General features: G+C 43.5%; 1 protein-coding gene across 3 annotated transcripts in view; it reads left to right on the top strand.

Annotated features, from left to right (window-relative positions):
• Positions 1 to 17,799, top strand: part of SHROOM4 (shroom family member 4) — a 318,353-nt gene extending 300,554 nt beyond the window's left edge. For all 3 annotated transcript variants that reach the window (XM_029607489.1, XM_029607490.1, XM_029607491.1), the window contains 2 exons: positions 2,427 to 2,699; positions 9,252 to 17,799. In XM_029607489.1, the coding sequence (XP_029463349.1) occupies positions 2,427 to 2,699; positions 9,252 to 9,521 (543 nt within the window). In that variant the 3' untranslated portion in view covers positions 9,522 to 17,799. The remainder of the gene's footprint in view (positions 1 to 2,426; positions 2,700 to 9,251) is intronic.
• The last annotated feature ends 1,294 nt before the right edge of the window (positions 17,800 to 19,093 follow it).

Genomic DNA, 19,093 nt, shown 5'->3' with positions numbered 1-19,093 from the left:
AGTTTGTATAGAACCCTCTTCTGGCCACATAAGGCCTTTAGAGCCAAAGTGTTAGCTAAAGATTCTCGACTTAAATGTGACCATGTAAGAGCATCATTTAGGCACTGTCTTTGGGAATGCGTAGAGATACAGAGGCTCTGGAGCAAAGTGAAAGGTTTCCTTACATATATGGTCAGCTGCCTTTTGTATGTTAGGTCACATAGATCCAACTTTGAAATTGAATACACATGAGAGGTTATTACTGGTAAAAGGATGCTTTGTGGCCCTACCTTTTGATATTGGTGATGTGGTTGGAAGGCTCTGGCCCATCTTTGGAACTGCTCCTGTATTCCCCATCCCCTGCAGCCCTTCTCTCGACACTCACAGATTGCAGGCCAGATGCATGGAAGACGTCCATGTTCAATTTATTTCTAATGGAAGAAAAGACAGTGCAGTCACGGGTGAAGATTCAAAAACAATTGCGTCAGCAGTTGTGGTCTCCATTTGTGAACGCTTTAAATTCAGATCTATGGAGTAAGGTAGCAAACGTCAATGAATGAGATCTGTTATATCTTATCCTTGATCTGTAATTTGTTGGCTTTAGCAGAGCTAGGCTAGTTGGAAACTGTAAGAGGGTAAGGGAGGGGATGAAGGGTGGGGGGAATGTTCTGCGGTTATAGTTGGCTGGGTTAAAGAGATCGCGAGTAGCAGTTTATATTCATATCAGCATTTTTCACGCTCAGCTCGTTACCTCCAGCAGCAGTCCCCGACATGTTCTTTCTTTGAACTATTTCCTTCTCAACGAGGATTTTGGTGAATGTTTCACTGTCCTTCCCTCCGCCTTGATTTGGGGAGATTTTCTAACATATATTCTGATCCTTTGGTTTAAATGCTTCCTCAGCTTTGTGTGGGTTCCCTCCCGACGCAGCTTCCTCGAAACACGGCCCGTGTCGGGGACCATAAAATTATTAATACAAACTGCTGTTTTGGATGCTACAACAATCTCTTTGCTTGCCTGAACATAATAAAATTCCTATATGAACCGAAGGACATATTGAATCTTTTGTCCCTCCTCCTTGTATTCGTTATCTAATTTGATGGTTGGACTTTTGCCTTTTGTTTGATGGGTTAAAGGGATCGACATGTATTTCTTGATTTCATGTACTTTGAGTGTATCTACTGCTGTTTCTGGTTCTGACTGTTTGTTATTCTTGCCAAGAATAACAATCCGTTGTGTTCGTCCCTCCAGGACCAGTGCAAACCATTTTAAAGCAGTGGGGCCAATGCAATAGGGGGATTAGCGCCTATTTAACGCACATCCGACGCAGAGTGAATTTGTTAGCGCTCATCACATGCAAATGCATGTGAATGAGGCTATTACTCATTCACTCCCAATGCAAAAAGGTAAATGTGCGGCCGTTTTCATTACTGGCAGACAGGCAAGTTATGAAAACAGAGGCCGAGTTTACCGGCCTCGGTCTTCATAACCGGCAGCCGCGGCGGGTCGCGTTAGCAAGGAGGCGCTAAGGTCACGTAAGCGACCCTAGCGCCTCCTTCCTAGCGCAACCCCCTAATTTATATATTGCATGGCGCCCCCCCTTGTGGGCACCATGTGTGCATTAAGAAAGCAGGCGCTGAAAAGTCAGCGCCCGCTTTCTGCAAAGATTATTGCATCGGCCCCAGTATTAACAATTCAGCATCCCTTAGTCACTTCAGAAGTAGTCTGTGATAAACTTGTGAACTTTTCTTTGGCCCAGCAGTTTCCTCCTGCTCCCTCAGGCTTCCAGCTGAGTCTGAACCGGCACCTTTTGGACTTCAGCTACCTGCGTTGGGGGTGAGGGTGGTGTTCCTCTATTTTGTATACCTCCCTCCCCCCAACTCACTTGTGCCAGTCATTCCTCAGCTGGGGACCTGGAGCCCTGCAGTCCTGGGACAGAGACTCGGCCACTGGGTGTCCCTCTCCCGCAGAAGCCCCAGCCAGCCCAGGGAATGGAAGACGAAGCCCAGGTCCTTCACATGGCAGCGCATAGCCCTGCCACCCCGCCAGCCTTATTTTGTGACTTTGCTTCTTTTTAGTTTCTTAAAGTCCTTTTCAGTTTTCTTGTACTTTATTGTGATGGCGCTGGGCGTCCTTGCACAGTGCTGCTGCCGCTGCCCCTTAAATTGCTCTGAAGTAAAATAATGCAACTGTATTTAACTTGCTCCTGGCATTCTCTTATCTTTTTTTCTTTCATGTTTCATCTTTTTTTCTTTGCTGCTATTTTTTTTTTTTCATTTTCCCGACAGCACATTTTTTCCTTGACCTCCTGTTGTCTGATTTTTTTTTTTTTCCAGCTTTGCCTTTCTTTCATCTTTGCTGGTTGACCTCCTCCTCCCCCTTCCTTTGGGTTGCTGCTTATTTCATCTGTCCCTCTCTTTGTTCACCGCCGGCTCTTCCTTCCCTCTAGATGCAGCTGATTGAGAGCATCGGCCGGAAGTTGTCCGTGCTGCAGGAGGCCCAGAGGGGTCTCCTCGAAGACATTGCTGCCAACTCTGCCCTGGGCGACGAAGTGGAAGCCCTGGTGAAGACGGTGTGCAAAGCCAACGAGTTTGACAAGTACAGGATGTTTATCGGTGACCTGGACAAGGTGGTTAACCTCTTGCTCTCCCTCTCGGGGCGCTTGGCGAGGGTTGAGAATGCTCTCAACAGCCTGGACCCCGATACAACCGAGGAGGAAAAGGTATTTATTTATTTCAATAGTTCTGTACCGCCAATCAAAGGTTGCCCCCGGAAGAAGGAAGATAAAAGTGAGGGAGGGAGGGCAGGGCAATGGGGGAGATTCAGTCTTGTTCGAGTACCAGTTCAATCCAGCCCGTGTAATCAGAGGGCTACACGTTGTCCTTTCAGGATAATTGCGTTTGTGAAAAGATGTCATTTCCTCAATTATTCTTTTGTCATGTAATCCGAGTTTCATGGTCTCTTGTTGTGCCTCTGTCTGACTTGTTTCTAAAGTAAAAGAAGGGTATTAGGTACTCAAGACAAATCTTGAGCCTTGCCACCCACCCGCCTCCCTATCCTCGTCCTTGAGGTTTTAATAATTAGTCAGGATGACTCCACCGTCATCCCTCCCAGCACAATCCTGCAAAAACACATAGTTGGACATAGGAAGGACAGTTTTCAAGCCATGTATATGGGTAAATATTGATTTATCCAGTAGAAAGGCCGCTCCCTAAAAACATACTCGTTTTTCCCCAGCCCATGTTCTCTTAGGTGCATACAGAAGATGTGTTCCTGGGGGCAAGGTTAGATCAGGGGAGGCAATAATGCGTTCAGTTTAGCAGATTCAAAACTATGCATGTTGTTTTGCATGGAAAAAGTGCCTAGAGGAAAAAAAAGCACAAACCTCTACAGGTGTTTTGTTTTCCTGGGGCCGTTTCAAAGGAAAGTGTGCTTGCCAGAGGATGTGCTGAAAGATGTTAGCGTAGCCGGGTTTAAAAAAAGGTTTGGACACATTCCTGGAGGAAAAGTCCAAAAACCATTATTGGGTGAACTTGGGGAAATCCACAATCCCTGGGATAAGCAGCATGAAATCTATCGACCTTTGGGGATCCTGCCAGGTACTCGTGACCTGGATTGCAAACAGGATGCTGGGCTTGATAGACCTTTGCTCTGACCCAGTATGGCATGTTCTTATGCTCTTATGTACACTTCCTTTGAGAACTAGTGCAAAGCCGTAGGGTAAAAGTGTCTGAGTACTGTGCAGCAAAATGTACAGTTTTGAAAATTGCCCCCCTCATACTTTTAAATATTAAACTTTGCTAATATATATGTAATATGTTTCGGAAATCATGCCACAGCGTCTGATGAATGTGTTATCTGTGATTTTTGTTTAGGGGAGATAGACTGCAAAAGATGTATAATTTAAAAGAAATCCATGCACCATTGGTAGGCGGTAATACTAAAATGGTGACTGGGCTGAACTACGATGAGTACCCTTATTACTCACCATATAAAAGAAATTCAAATTTTGTTGTCCCCTGAGTAACAGTGACACAAACTCCCTCTCTTAATAAAGCAATGTCAAGTAATAGCAGAAAAAGCCGAGCACAAGGGTAAGGCAGTGTCAGAGAGGAAGGAGACAACAAAACCCATTAACTGTAATAGCAACGCAAAGAGAATAAACATACAATGGTAATAACATTACGATTTATTAATAGTGAAATACAGTCTAACAAAAATTATAACCAATAAAACAAGAAATGTTCTAAAATCTCAACATGGCCATGTTTCAGCAAGTTATGCATGCATCAGGGACTTCAAACTTATAAAGATTAAAGATGAAACCTGTATAATGTAACCTGTAACCTATAATAAGAACATAAGGCTTGTCATACTGGGTCAGACCGAGGGTCCATCAAGCACAGTATCCTGTTTCCAATAGTGGCCAATCCAAGTCACAGGTACCTGGCAGGATCCTAAGGGGTAAATAGATTCCAACCTGGTTATCCCAGGGATAAACAATGGATTTCTGCAGCTCCACCTTTATAATGGCTTATGGACTTTTCCTCCAGGAATTTGACCAAACCTTTTTTAAACGCAGCTTTCACCATATCCTTTGGCAACAAATTCCAGATTTTAATTATGCATTGAGTGAAAAAATATTTTCTCTTATTAGTTTTAAATGTATCACCTACTAACTTTATTGTGTGTCCCCTGGTCTTTGTAGTTTTTGAAAAAGTAAACAATCAATTAACTCGTTTCATGCCACTTATTATTTTATAGACCTCTATCTTATCTCCCTTCAGCCTTCTTTTCTCCAAGCTGAAGAGTCCTAACCTCTTTAGCCTTTCTTCATAGGAGAATTTTTCCATCCCCTTTATCATCTTGGTCATACTTCTCTGTACCTTTTCTAATTCTGCTATATCTTTCTTGAGATGTGGTGACTGGAACTGCACACAATACTCAAGAGGAGGTTGTACCATGGAGTGATTCAGAGGCCTTATGATATTCTCTGTTTTATTCTCCATTCCTTTCCTAATAATCTGTTAGCATTCTATTTGCTTTCTCGGCTGCTGCTGCACTCTGAGCAGAAGATTTCAATGTATTTTCAACAAGGACACCTAGATCCTTTTCGTGAGTAGTGACTCCTGATGTGGAACCTTGCATTTTGTAGCTATAATTTGGGTTACTCTTCCCTAAGTGCATCACTTTGCACTTCTCTACATTAAATTTCATTTGCCATTTGTATGCCCAATCTCCCAGTTTTGTTATGTCCTCTTGCAATTTCTCACCATCCTCTTCTGATTTAACAACTTTGAGTAATTTTATGTCATCGGCAAATTTGATCATCTCACTTGTTGTTCTCATTTCCAGGTCATTTATAAATATATTAAAATGAGAGGTCCCAGAACAGATCCCTGGGTCACTCCACTATTCAACTTTCTCAATTGGGAAAATTTATCATTTAGCCCTACTCTCTGGGGCGGATTTTAAGAGCCCTGCTTGCCTAAATCCGCCCAAATCCGGGCGGATTTAGGCGAGCAGGGCCCTGCGCGCCGGTGAGCCTATTTTACATAGGCCTACCGGCGCGCGCACAGCCCCGGGACTCGCGTAAGTCCCGGGGTTTTCGGAGGGGGCGTGTCGGGGGCGGGACCGAGCGCAGCGGCATTTTCGGGGCGTGTTGGGAGCGTTCCGGGGGCAGGCCCGGGGGCGTGGCTACGGCCCGGGGCGGTCCGGGGGCGTGGCCGCGCCCTCTGGACCTGCCCCCAGGTTGCGTCCCGGCGCGCTAGCGGCCCGCTGGCGCGCGGGGATTTACTTCTCCCTCCGGGAGGCGTAAATCCCCCGACAAAGGTAAGGAGGGGGTTTAGACAGGGCCGGGCGGGTGGGTTAGGTAGGGGAGGGGAAGGTGAGGGGAGGGCAAAGGAAAGTTCCCTTCGAGGCCGCTCCGATTTCGGAGCGGCCTCGAAGGGAACAGAGGTAGGCTGCGCGGCTCGGCGCACGCCGGCTATATGGAATCGCTAGCCTTTCGCGCGCCAATCCCGGATTTTAGCGGATACGCGCGGCTACGCGCGTATCTACTAAAATCCAGCGTACTTTTGTTGGCGCCTGGAGCGCCAACAAAAGTACGCCTATTTGCGGTATTTGAAAATCTACCCCTCTGTTTTCTAGCTTTTAACCAGTTGTTAATCCACTATAGGACACTGCCCACCTATCCCATGACTTTCTAATCTCCTAAGAAGACTCTCATGAGGGACTTTGTGAAATGCTTTCTGGAAATCCAGATATTTGTATCAACTGGCTTACCTTTATCCACATATTTTTATTTATGCCCTCAAAAAGACTTCCCTTGGCTAAATCCATGTTGGCTATGTCCCATTAAACTATGCTTATCTATATTTTCAGCAATTTTGTTCTTTATGATAGTTTCAACCATTTTTCCTGGCACAGATGTCAGATTCGTTGGTCTGTAGTTTCCTGGATCACTCCTTGTTCCCTTCTTAAAAATTGGCGTTACATTGGCAACCCTCCAGTCTTCAGGTACCATAGATGATGTTATTAATAGTTTACAAACTTCCAATAACAGGTTTGCAATTTCATTTCTCAGTTTTTTCAGCAGTCTGGGATGTTTACCGTCTGGTCCAGCTGATTTGCTACTCTTTAGTTTGTCAATTTTCCCTAGTACATCTTCCAGGTTCACTGAGATTTGTTTCAGTTCCTTTGAATCTTCACTTTTGAATATCATTTCTGGCATGGGTATATCTCTTACATCTTCCTCGGTGAATATTGAAGCAAAGAATTTATGGGCGAATTTTCAAAGGGCCGCGCACGTAAAAATTGGGACTTGCGCGCATGGCCGGACACTGCGCGCGCTGCACGCATTTTCAAAAGGGCCTGGCCACGTATGTAAGTCCTGATATGCACACAAGTGCTGGGTCCTGAAAAGGGGTGGGCTGGGGGGCCATGGCCTGGGTGGGGAGGCGTGGGGGCAGGATGGAGGCCGGCCGGGACCGGCAGGTGGCCAGCGCACATAACTTGGTTTTGCTAAGGAGGAGCAGTAAGTAATAAAAAAATTAGGGAAAGGAAGGTTAGGTTTAGGGGTAGGGAGGAGGGTGGAAGAGGGGAGGAAGTGTAGGTAGGGAAGTTCCCTCCCAGTCCGTTCCTTAATTGGAGCGGACTGGGAGGGAATTGGGGAAGGCCCGATTGAGTCACTGCATATTTTCTGAAAATTTGCCCCTCCCCCCCCTTCCCCATTCACATGGCCATCCGATTTTATAACATGCTGGCGCTAGCATGCACACATTATAAAATTGGCACATCCTTGTAGGCGCGCTTTGAAAATCTACCCCCCTAGTCTCTCTGCTATAGCTTTGTCATTCCTAAGGGCTCCTTTTCCCCCTTGATCATGTGATGGTCCAAATTACTCCCTCAAAGGCTTTTTACCTCAAATGTACCTGAAAAAGTTTTTATTATGAGTTTTTGCTTCCGCGGCAAGCTTCTTTTTCAAATTCTCTTGCCTTCATTATCAATGCTTTGCATGTAATGGTCATATAAAACTATATAATTATATAGAATAGAAATATCCTTTTAAATACCTCACATCTTTGGTGGTGATCATAAGTCCAAATAAAACGGCGAGTCCCTGGAGTAATGTTAAATTCTTTTTTTGGTGATCCAAGCACTCTGAGGATATATCGGTGAATATCTGCTGCTTGGGGTCCCTCATGTACATCTGACCATGTACATTCACAATGCAGTGGTTATAGGTAGAAACAGTAACCCTTCCCCAAAGAAGACACGATGTTTAACAGTGAGAGTATATGTCTGCAACTCAAATCTCAAAGGGAGAAAAGAAACCATTTCACATGGGATTCTGGCATTGATCATCCTTATTCTCCAGTAATAGTGAAGGAGTATCACATGCATCCTGAAAGTAGACACAGATCTAAGTATGTTAATGATATCTCTACCCTTTATAACAGTACAGCTACTTTAATCAAGGAATGTGTATATGCATAATTAAAAAAAACTAATGCATAAAGGGAAATAAAATTAAATAACAGGTGAAAATCTCTGCTGAAAAGTACAAATACAATCTAAAGAAAAGCAGTGTAATGTTAAGAGCAGGAATATCAAAGGGAACCTTTTCTTTCAAAACATGGTTAGGAAGGAAGGCATGGAACTGAGAATCCTATGTAAATTGTAAAAATCTAAGCCTAGGTGACTATATGGGTATCAAATATATCAATAATTGTTTACCGTCTGTAGCAGCGTAGAAATCCCTGCTATAGATGGTATAAAATAAGCTTCATGATTAAATAAGCCAATCTTCGGCGAGGTCACCAGTCCTGGCGGGGTGCAGTGAGTAAATGAATCTCTGGTCAGCTGTTCTGGGGCCCATGGGAGGAGTGACCAGCCTCTCCTGCTCCTCCTCCTCCTCCTGAGATACTGGAAGCTTCGGGGAGAATGGGCTGCTTACTGCCGCATTTTTTAATTTAAACTTGGGGGAGGGATCAGGCTACTCAGCCTGACGTTTTGAGAAATGTGAATTTTCAGGGGAGAGCTGGGGGATCGGACTGCTACAGTCCACAACATTTTTTTTTCTCTATTTACTCTGCTAACTTTAACTGGGATATTCGGTGGCAAAAGAGTCCCGCTGAATATATCCTGTTTTAGGTATAGTTATCCAGCTACACTTGCTTGGATAACATTAGACCTGCTGTCTACCATGACCTAGGTAAGCTGAAACCCCGTTCATAAAATGCACCTGCCTTGCCACCCCCTTTTTTTTAATTTGAGTAAGTTTTATCCAGGTAATGCCTTACCAGATAAAACTTTCCACCTCAAGGGGCAAGATATTTAAAATCCCAGGCTTGTCCTGCTAAGCCCCATACTTGGCCAGCTGAGCCCTTTTGACTCTAGATCTGATGTTTAGTGAAGGTCTTGCTGTGTGGTGTCATTAAAGGTTGTTAAAACTTGCTGTGCTTTTTCTTAGCAGCAGAGAAATTTGATGCATAGTCGCCCAATATGCTTTCTGACAAATTCTGATGGTTTTCAGCTTTTCTTGAAACATAGATTAATGTGGTCAACATGACCCAGTTCCGTCCTGAGGTTTCCAAGACTGTTTAGGGGGTTGAAACCAAGCTGAGCTGCCCTGTGCTTTAGGATCTTCAGGGGGCCGACCGCTCTGCTAGCAAGAGACGGGCAGTGTAGGGAATGATGACTGGCTAGCCAGTCCTTGCTCTGGAGGGTAAGTTGGCAAGAATCGTGATTGACGTGTGTTTGTCTTTCACAGCTTGCACTGATAGAGAAGAAAAGACAGCTGACCGAGCAGCTGGAGGATGCCAAAGAACTGAAGGAGCACGTGGACCGTCGGGAGAAGGTGGTTTATGACACAATCGCTAGGTGTCTGATGGAGGAGCAGCTCCAAGACTACCATCATTTTGTGAAGATGAAGTCTGCTCTGATCATAGAACAGAGGGAGCTAGAGGAGAAGATCAAACTAGGGGAGGAGCAGCTCCGATGTCTCAGGGAGAGCCTTCTGTCAAGTCCCAAGGATTATTGAGCTTTCCACCAAAGCATCAGCATTATTTTTTAAATATTTTATTGAATACAGTCTTTTTTTTCTTTTGTGGATGCCTTGGCTTTATAACAAGACTTTTAACTGTTTTAATCAAAAGGTGATATTTCATTTCCAAAGTCCTCCCTGATAGAAAGCCAGCATCCTTTTCACGATGGTTTCCAAGACCTTATATTGACTTCTTAAATGGAGGTGTCGTTTTGTTTTTCAACAACAACAACAAAAAAAAATCACATTTTCTTTTCTTGTACTTTAAGCCTAGAACATTTATATTCAGGTCTTATTGCCTTCAGATGTCTTCCTGTTTGGAATAACTGTAGGTTTATTTCTTTAACTTTGTGAGGACAATCAAGTTCTGCCTTCTGATGGACCCCCAAAGAAACAGTAGGACTAGGATGAGCGTCGAAGCAAGAGCACAAGTAACTCTCACAGAACCAGCCACGCTCTTCCTCTTCCTCGCTTCCTGAATGAAACCCCTTAGCACAATGCATCCCAACAAGAAGAACTGGGAGTACCTGTATTCTTGTCATTCTTATTGATGGCCCCAAAGCTTCCCTGCTCCAAGGACCAGTAAGGCCCGTGCATCTGGCTGTCGGGGAATTATGCACACACCCTGGCCTGCTGTCAGAGAAGCACTCATGGGAGCCTCAGGCCCTGCAGTAATCCCAATGGAGCCTTGCTGGGAAGGTGCCAGAATGCAAGTGAGGCTCTTCCCAGCAGGACAAAAAGGCATCTTTGTCTGGTCTCCAGCTCAGGCACTGGTGATAAGTAGTTTTACTGTCTGTTACATGTTTATTACTTTATAATCAAGCCAGAAGTAACAGCAGTGAGCCTTTCCAGGCCCCGTAAGTGCTCTTCATTCTCTTCCACAGCAGGAGCAAGAGTACTTAGCCTTGAGGTTTTTGGTGACAAAAAGAGATGATGGGATATTCCCGCATCGTAGCAACACCGGAAGCATCATTAAGAATCTTGTCCCCATCATAACTCGCTAAGAAACCCATCTCCTCTTTTGTACTATATATATATGCTTTCTTTTCATTTTATTTATTTGTATATTTTTATTTTTTTTTTTTATTGAGAAGGGATTTTGTGGACACCCCTGTTTAAAAGGTTTTACAGTCACAGGACTTAGTATTAGGAAGCAGATTATTTTTTTTTCATTGTTCCCTTAGCCATGCAGTATTTTACTGGTTTTAGTTACAATTCAGTTCCAGAATCTAAAAAAGTCTCTCTCACTTCCACCGCAGCCCTTAAAACCCAGGCTATGAGTGTGTGTATCGACCTCACTCTGCTTTACTTTCTCTAGACATGTCACAGCTGCCCGGCAGACCTTGCTATGCCTTTTATTACATTCTTAAACTGGAAGCTGCAGCAGGAATGTGTGAGCAGTATATTTGTAGAAAATGTCTCACACACACACACACACATTATTCGTCTGTATCATTTTGCAGTTTAGGTGGAATGAAGACCGCCAGCATGCTTGCTTTTTCTGAGAAAACCGGTTTGGATAGGGTATCTGGGATGTAACTGGAGGCAGTAGTAAGGGAGATCTAATTTGTCATTTGTGTGTGTCTGTGTGTCCTGTTTTCATCTCGCCTTCCTCTGTCTTGTCTTGTCTTGGATAAGGCCAGTGCCTCCTCTTTCTAGCCCGGCACAGGTGTATTTCTTCTTAGACAGTTACTCTTGCTCTGTATAAAATATATAAGAACCTTTATACTTGGACTGAGTCGTGGAGCCACACCAGGCACCCTTCTCCAATATAAAAGGCAAAGTACAAGTCCGTTCCAGGATAACGACTGAAAGGGATAACAAAGTGTTACCATCGCCATGATGTGAATTCCCCCTGCTTCTGTGGACATGTCCTGATGCTGAGTTTGCATTAAAAGATGCTACTGTCTACGTAGTTGATTAGAGCTCTCCAGACAATGCCCTCCTAAATCTGTTTAACTTCATGCCCACCCCCAGAGGTAAAAATCCTTAATTCCTGGAGACTCTGAGAGCTGCAAGTGTTGGTAACACTAAAGGCCCCTACACAGGCTGAATATGAACTGCTCAATTACTGCCAGATGGCTTTTACAGATGGTGCTGGACCATAACACGTTTTAGTATCCTACTGCCATGGCTTTTTGCTTATCAAAAAACATCATGATAGTTGTAGTTTACCCTTTCTTTATGAAAATAAAAAAGCAACTCTGAGATATCAGAATAGAGCCGCGATGGGAAATTCAGACAGACTGCCCTGTTCTTCACATCTCTAAACTGCCAAGAGTGGGCCTGGGCTCCCGTGCAGGTAGTGCTAAGTGACAGGGATTAAAAAATAGGCGTAAACCCTTGATCTGCCATTAGATTCCACTTCCAGACCTCTGGCCACATCGGCTGACTCACTCCAGTGCCCCTGCAAGGGAAGGTGCACGCTGGTTCTAGTGATCTTCATTCACCATAGAAACTCTCAAGAGTTGGGAGGGGAAGGAGAAAACCATGTATGGACAACTAGCAGCAGTAGCCCCCATTACCTTTCAGACATGTTTGGTGAGAAGTCCATGGGTCGAGCTCCGATTCCTGAGGCGACCGTGACCTCACACCAGAACGAAGCTGCAGGGCTGTGTTAAAGAGGGATGCAAGCTGAGATGGCCGGAGTACTTAATAGTGTTCACTCCAGTCCCTAACTTTTTATTAATGACCGAGCTGTGCCACACTAACATCCTGCTCTTCTGTCATAACAGCAGTTTGGTTGAGGGGGGGGGAAATCTCCAACCTCCTTCAATTCTGACGTCTTCAAACTACCCATATTTTTATTTTGGAATACAGTTAATACTGTACATGAAAAAAACCCCAAACCCTATACCTCTGACATCTTCACTGAATATTTTCCTTTAGTTGTTGGAACTTTTCACTAGAAGAGCTGGGGGGGGGAGACGTCCTTGCCTAAAATATCCTAGAAAATGTACCCTACAACTCATTTTGGAGTAAAGAGCACTGGAACATTTTTAGTTTTTTTAAACCAAATTGAAAAAGGTGTTTTGATTAGTTACTTGATTTCATATTACACAGTTTATTTTGGTTCCTTCAGTCTTTTTTTAGGAAAAAAAGAATGGAGAAAATGTAACCTGTACTTGTAATACCTTTATTTAAAAATGTGCTACAATCTGCAAATGACTGCCCCCTCAAACTGTTATGCAAATATTTGTGAAGGTTAACAAATCAAGCAGCAGCAATTTCTGCAGTAGTTGTCCGAGAGCTTCATGTACTCTGTGCTGGTTTTTGGTTTTGTTTGTAGTGCATTATTGAAATTCACGGGTATACACTAGGAGAGCTATGGAGCTGTTCTACTCCCTCCCTCAAGCTTACAGTCAGCAGGCCACAAATGACCAGACGCCAGTTCAGCCATAGGCACCTGGTTGCCATAAGTTAGGGCGCAGATTGGTATCTTTGATAAAACATTTGTAGTGACTTAAAGAGCTTCATGAGAGAGCTGCTGTCCTGTTCATAAGCTTTAGAAATAGGCGGGATGAAGTATGAGCTTGCTGACTGAATTCTAGAATTAAAGTAATCAAACCAAAGTGATCCAAAGGACAAAAAAAGGCTTTGTAAAACCATCTTTATCAAATGAAAATGCACAGCGTCTCACCCTGGCCTCTGAGTTCAGAACCGAATTCCCACCTCTCCCATACAGGCGTTCTAACCGCTTTCCCACCTTCAGTCCTGTAACGTATCGGGCATGGAGAATCCTAGCACTAAGACGACCAAGAAGTATCCTTGCATCATTTGAGGTGTCTTCACTGCAAAAGGTTCTGCAGGGACCTGTTTCAGGCTTTGGAAAGGTGTGAGAGGCCTCCAATCCAAAAGCTAGCACGGCAGGTTTGAAAAGTCAGTGGTTTGCCATCACTGTACCAGCGTGGAGATGTCCAAATCCGTGGGGGCAGTGATCCAGATGAGCCAAGATTTCAGCCGGTGTGATAGCTTCCATGATAATGCAGTCTGCCAGTCAGAGACACATGCACACTGTGACTCTTAGTCCTATGTAATGACCCGAGTCAAAAAAAAAATGTGGCCACAATTTAACACCCATTGTGGTAAGCTAATGGTATGCTAATGCACCCTGGGTTTAAAAAACAAAGTGCACACACACTGCATCTTCTGCACAGAAAATGTTGTATGTTCAAACTTTGTTTTGCACACTTAAAACATGATTTGTGCACAGAAAAGCTGAGTTGTGCATGTAAGTTGTGTGCAGAAAAGTTGCTCCAGCAGACCTTTTATGCTCCTAATTCATATTTGGTGCACACAAATCATGTTTTGCATATAATAACGCACATAATTGTCTTATCTGCATAAATCCTGAATACAGGACATCCGTACCACAGCCCCATACACTAACATTAGCCACAACAACTTTACTCCATCTCTGATCAGGATTTATATTTGAAGCGGTAAGAAAACAGCAGGTAATTAAGCCTATGCACCTCTCTGCCCTCGGGAGCGCTAGCTAATGCCTTGATTAACATGGAATTTACATGGCGAGCTAATTTATGTGCACACTTTTTGTTTAAAATGTAAACCGGAGTGAAGGCCTCCACCAATACTTTGGAATATAAAAAACCAATAAATAAATAAATAAGGAGTCAGGCATGCATAGAAAGGTGTGCACAGCCAAGCACAGCCTTAGTACATCCAGGCCTGCATAGATCGCACACACACAGGAGGGGAGGAAGAGTCTGTGTTAGTAAACAGTCAAAAGAGATTATGGCACTGGGCACCCACTGTCTACTGGAGATTAACAGAGGGATCCCTGCCGATTTGATTCTGCTTTTTATGTTCATCTCCTCCCTCCCTCTTCTGCTCACAAGCCCGGTTCTTTACCGCGCACTTCCCGTGGCATGACTGAGCCACATTATGCGACCAGCAAAATGCCCAAGGTGGTCTTTAAAAGGTCAGCTCACATAAACCATCACAGCAGTGACCCAGGACTCCCTTTCTCAAAGGAGGTGTAACCCTATGGGATGGGCTGCAGGACCAGCAGCAGCGTGGCTCATTTTGTCCCACCATCAATAATGTGTATAGGGGTGGTGTATCCCTGTGCAGTGTCTGCAGAAACAGGCAAACGGCACAATTGCATTCTGTTCTCACTCCACGTCACGTCTTGGTGAGATGTTTCATCAGTAACATGGACTAATCTTTCTGTTGCCAGTTCTGTGCTGCCATCCTGTGGACAAGATTGCTCATAGCCAGTACAGAGCGAGGAGAAACTATTTCAAGTGGAGAGGATCCTCGGTCTGGGCAGTGAGTGCAGAAAACATGAAAGTAATTTGTCCATTCTTCCATGACCTCTAAATCAGGAGAATAGCTATTTTGCTTGAAACACTTATTCTTCTATGCACTGTTTTTAAGCATTACTTTCTAGAAACATCTAGTTTGAGGTGCTCTTATGCTTTGACTGACTTAAAATCAAGGTATAGTACATATCCTCAACATAGTTTTTATTCTGTTTGTATATTCAAAACCCAAAGTACGATAATCTGCTTGAAAAGGTCACATATAATATTATGAAACTAGCTCATTTATAAATGCTTTGGATTTTCCACTATTTTAAAAGGTAACTATATATATATATATATTTTTGTTTAAACAAAACACATTGGAAATCTGTAAAGCTAGTTTGATACCATGCTGCCTACTATAGAAAGAGCAATAATCAGAAGCTGAAAAGTAATTAATTACATACAGTCAGTGAATTTAGATCATTTGTGGCGATGGGGCGACTTCTGTTAGGCACGTGATGATGTACTCCAGTTCCTGCGTGCCGCAAACAGGCCTGGCTTTTGGGATAGACAAACTATGCAAATCAGCCTCATTCTTTAATCAATTGTATGCAAATATCTTATGAATACTCGCTGTGGAAATCCTGAAAACCAAACCTGTTTGAGCGACTGGAGTTCAACATGCTAAGCTGCATTCATTTTTTTTTTTTTTTTTATGAGGACAGATGTATTCCTAAGGCTGGACAATGTACAAATTCCAAGACCTTAGTGGCCAGTACTGAAGCCACCAACAGTCAGCAGCTAAAGGAAGGGCATATGTGCGTTTACAGTATATAAAATATTCCAGGACCCCATTCAATACCTGAACGCAGCAGAGCCGCCCCTGTACCAAGGGAACCTGTAAACACCGGTGCTCACCAGGTAAAAGATCTGGGTGTTCAGCCAGGGCCTCCGCTTTTCCAGTTCCCCTAATGCTGGTCTGTGGTTGTTAGAGAGGGTTTCCTCATGTGGTAAAGAATAGGAGAAAATTCTGGCTCAGTCAGGCCCCATCTTGCATCGGGTAATGCAAATGCATTTTGAATTAAAGCTAACCCTGCGTTATTGGGGGTCATTTTTAAAGCCATGAGTAAAGAGGTATTTCATGCAGGGAAATGGCAGGTTAGAAGAGTGCCTAGCACTGCTCTGCATTAAATATGATTTTGCTCATATTTTTACCTGCAGTGAGCTGAGGCAGTTTTCAAAATTGAAAGGTGTGTTTGTGTATTTTCCTTGCACAGATTAGCAGGTGTAACGGACAGGGGGGAGGTTTTGCTGGGTTAATGTTCAAAGCAAGTATAAGTTCACCTTGAAAACTGGTGTAAGATCTGTAGATTGCTGTAAGAAAATGACCCTCACGCTAACATTTAGACTTAACAGCGCAGGCAGCTGTGAAAGCTGCTGAGCTACCAGTAAAATACATACCCACTCTCTCTCTCACACACACACACACCTCTTCTACTCGTTATTAAACCCGGGGCATGTGCAGGGGTCTGAATATTTTCTATATTAACTAAAGCAGTGGACATGGTAATCAATAATTGGGTTGTGAAAATTGCATGTATGTCTACATAGCTAAAATCTTTTCAACGATATTTGAGATACGTACCCCTGTGGGGAAACAGACTTGGATTGAAGTCACTCATGGGAAATGCTGAGAAATGGATCACATGCTGACAGGCTGATGCAGAAAGCTGCGTTCTGGCCTGCATTGTGTGAGCATAAACTTTACTGCCTATGCAACGAGGTGGTTTGCAGTCACAAAATGGGAGCAATGCTTGGCACCCTCGCAGTACTCCCCAGTGCCGAGAGGGGCGTTGGCTCAGCCAGGATTTTCTTACTGCTGGAAACGTAACTCCAGGGGCAGAGATGGCGTTACGTTTCCAAACTCTACTGCACTGGAACCCATTTCAAACACATTTTGTGGATAAAGCACTCAACCACAAAGTGGTTTTGACTTTTCTCATATTTATCTGGGGGGGGGGGGGGGGGGGGTTTGTTTGTTTGTTTTTTACTGGTTTAGTGCCAGTGCAGTAGCGGGAGAAACTTAACTCATCTCTGAGCCAAAAGTTTAGTTTCCAGCTCTAAGAAAACCCTTGCTGGGCCAACGCACCTCTCTGCATGGGAGAGTAATGCTTAATAAGTTTTTAAGCGGGTAAGTGGCGGTGGCCGTCACTACTTACACAGATAAGTCTGTATTTATCCGGATAAGTGGTGGTGGCTACCAGCACCTATCCAGAGCCGATCTGCCTGTTAGGGACACTCCCCGCCCCCAGTTCCATTTCTGTCTTAAAATGTGGGTTCATCCTATGCCAAACACACATTTTACGGGCAACCCACCCCCTTTTTTTTTTTTTTTTTTTAACTCCCTATACATTAGCTTATCATTAGCTTGCTGCATCGGGAGTTAAAAAAAAAAAAATTTAACCTGAGCGTTACAACTGTGGACTGAAATCCTGCCGCACTGTGCGCATGAGCCTGTGAAAGAGAATTATAACTGCTAAAAAGCCTTTCAAATCACTTCGTTCCAAATTGCAGAGCAGTGTTTGGATTTATAAAGAGAGACAAAGAAATGTAATGCTTCCTGGACGTTTATTTCACATGTACAGCTACAGAAATGTGTATGAAGGTATCACCCTACAAGCTTTACTACATTCCTGGTCTTATGATGATAAAATGGGGCCTTACGCTTTCAGCACAGACGTGTTTTAAGTGCCAGTTTTTGGTAATGTGTTATTTTATACTTTTCTGTAATGTAATTGCATTCCCTCCACTTATTATGCAAACACTATCGGCGGGCCTCCGCTTGGCTTTATTTTGATATTGTTAATGTTATTGTTTAGTGCGATGACCGTTTGTAAATTTTAATTGTATCATGTATCTAAGATACCTGTATGGACTGGGACCGAGAAGGGTAAAAAGGCCTGCTTGTGCACTAAAATACATAAAATGGTGCTAATGACAATGTATCACAGTGTCCCGCCTCGTTTTCTTTCTGTGTCATATCGGTGGCACAGTTTCTGCTGCTGTAGAGTGAGGATGGTAATTGATTATGCTCCCTCTACTAGGAAAAGGACTGGAGCTAATGGGCTTATATTACAGCAGAGGTGGTCTAGCTGAGGGGTGGAAAACTTGGCCCTCAAGCGACCCTAACTGGTTAGGTTTGCAAGATGTCCTTCCTAAATATGCATATGAGATATGCATGTCTAGCATATCTTATATGCATAGTTAGGAAGGACTTATCTGGACTTAGCCAGATAAGTCTAAAATAAAATGCTACTTACCTAGCTAAGTTTTAAAATGCTGCTTATGCAGCAAAGTCAGATAGACGGGTAAGTCTAAAAAGTGCTATATATTTGGCTGAATCGGACAGCCAGATAAGTAGAGCTTTTAGACTGATCTGAACCTGATTTAATCATGGATGTTGACTTAAAAAAAAAATAGTATATAGTCACACAGCTTTTGAAAATTCACCTTTAAGTATGTAGCATGCTACTCTGACCAAGTAGCATCATCTGCTTATGAATAAAATGTGTGCATATTTGACACAGTAGGAAACAGAGCCAGAGTTCAATTATCACAAAATGTAAAGCTTGCGCGTAATGCCAAGTGTCATAGCTTCAAACTGATGACTACTGTCCATGTGCACATCTTCCATACATATGTTCAAAATTCCATACATTCAAAGTTCAATTGTCTTTAATAACAAAGCACAACCCATTCACAGCCCTTACGGGGAGGAAGGTATTTATTTATTTATTTAAAATATTTACATACCGCATCATCCCAACCTCTAATAGTTTACCTTAAAAAAAGCCCAAACATCAATACAATACCACTACACAGTACTCACTGTGACCGACCTTACTGCTCATGGATGAAGTGTTCATTGCAATAACTGAACGGGGTGCATTTGGTATGGGACAGGGAAATATAAAATAGGGGAAAAGAATGCCCCACGCGTCGTGCATGAAACCTCCTGGGGCCAGGTCCCAGTTCTGGTTTTGATAGAGCTGGAAGTACAAAGCTCCAGACAGAAACTGCTAGGTCAAAAGCTGCAAGTACATCTTACATTACAGTAACAGTAAAATCAAATATTAAGCTTAAGATAGCCTGGGAAAAGAATACACAATGCACGATTTGAATTCCTTGCCCTGCTGCTGGTTCTTCAGTGAATAACCATGGCCAGAACACGCACCTATGGGGGCAAATTTTAGGAAGCTACCTCATCATAAGCAATGGGCAATGCTTTTGTATCTACAC

The sequence above is a fragment of the Rhinatrema bivittatum genome, chromosome 6, assembly GCF_901001135.1.
Source record: "Rhinatrema bivittatum chromosome 6, aRhiBiv1.1, whole genome shotgun sequence".
NCBI lineage: Eukaryota > Metazoa > Chordata > Amphibia > Gymnophiona > Rhinatrematidae > Rhinatrema > Rhinatrema bivittatum.
The sequence above is the reverse complement of the archived record's forward strand: the minus strand, read 5'-3'. Positions and strand labels throughout refer to the sequence as shown.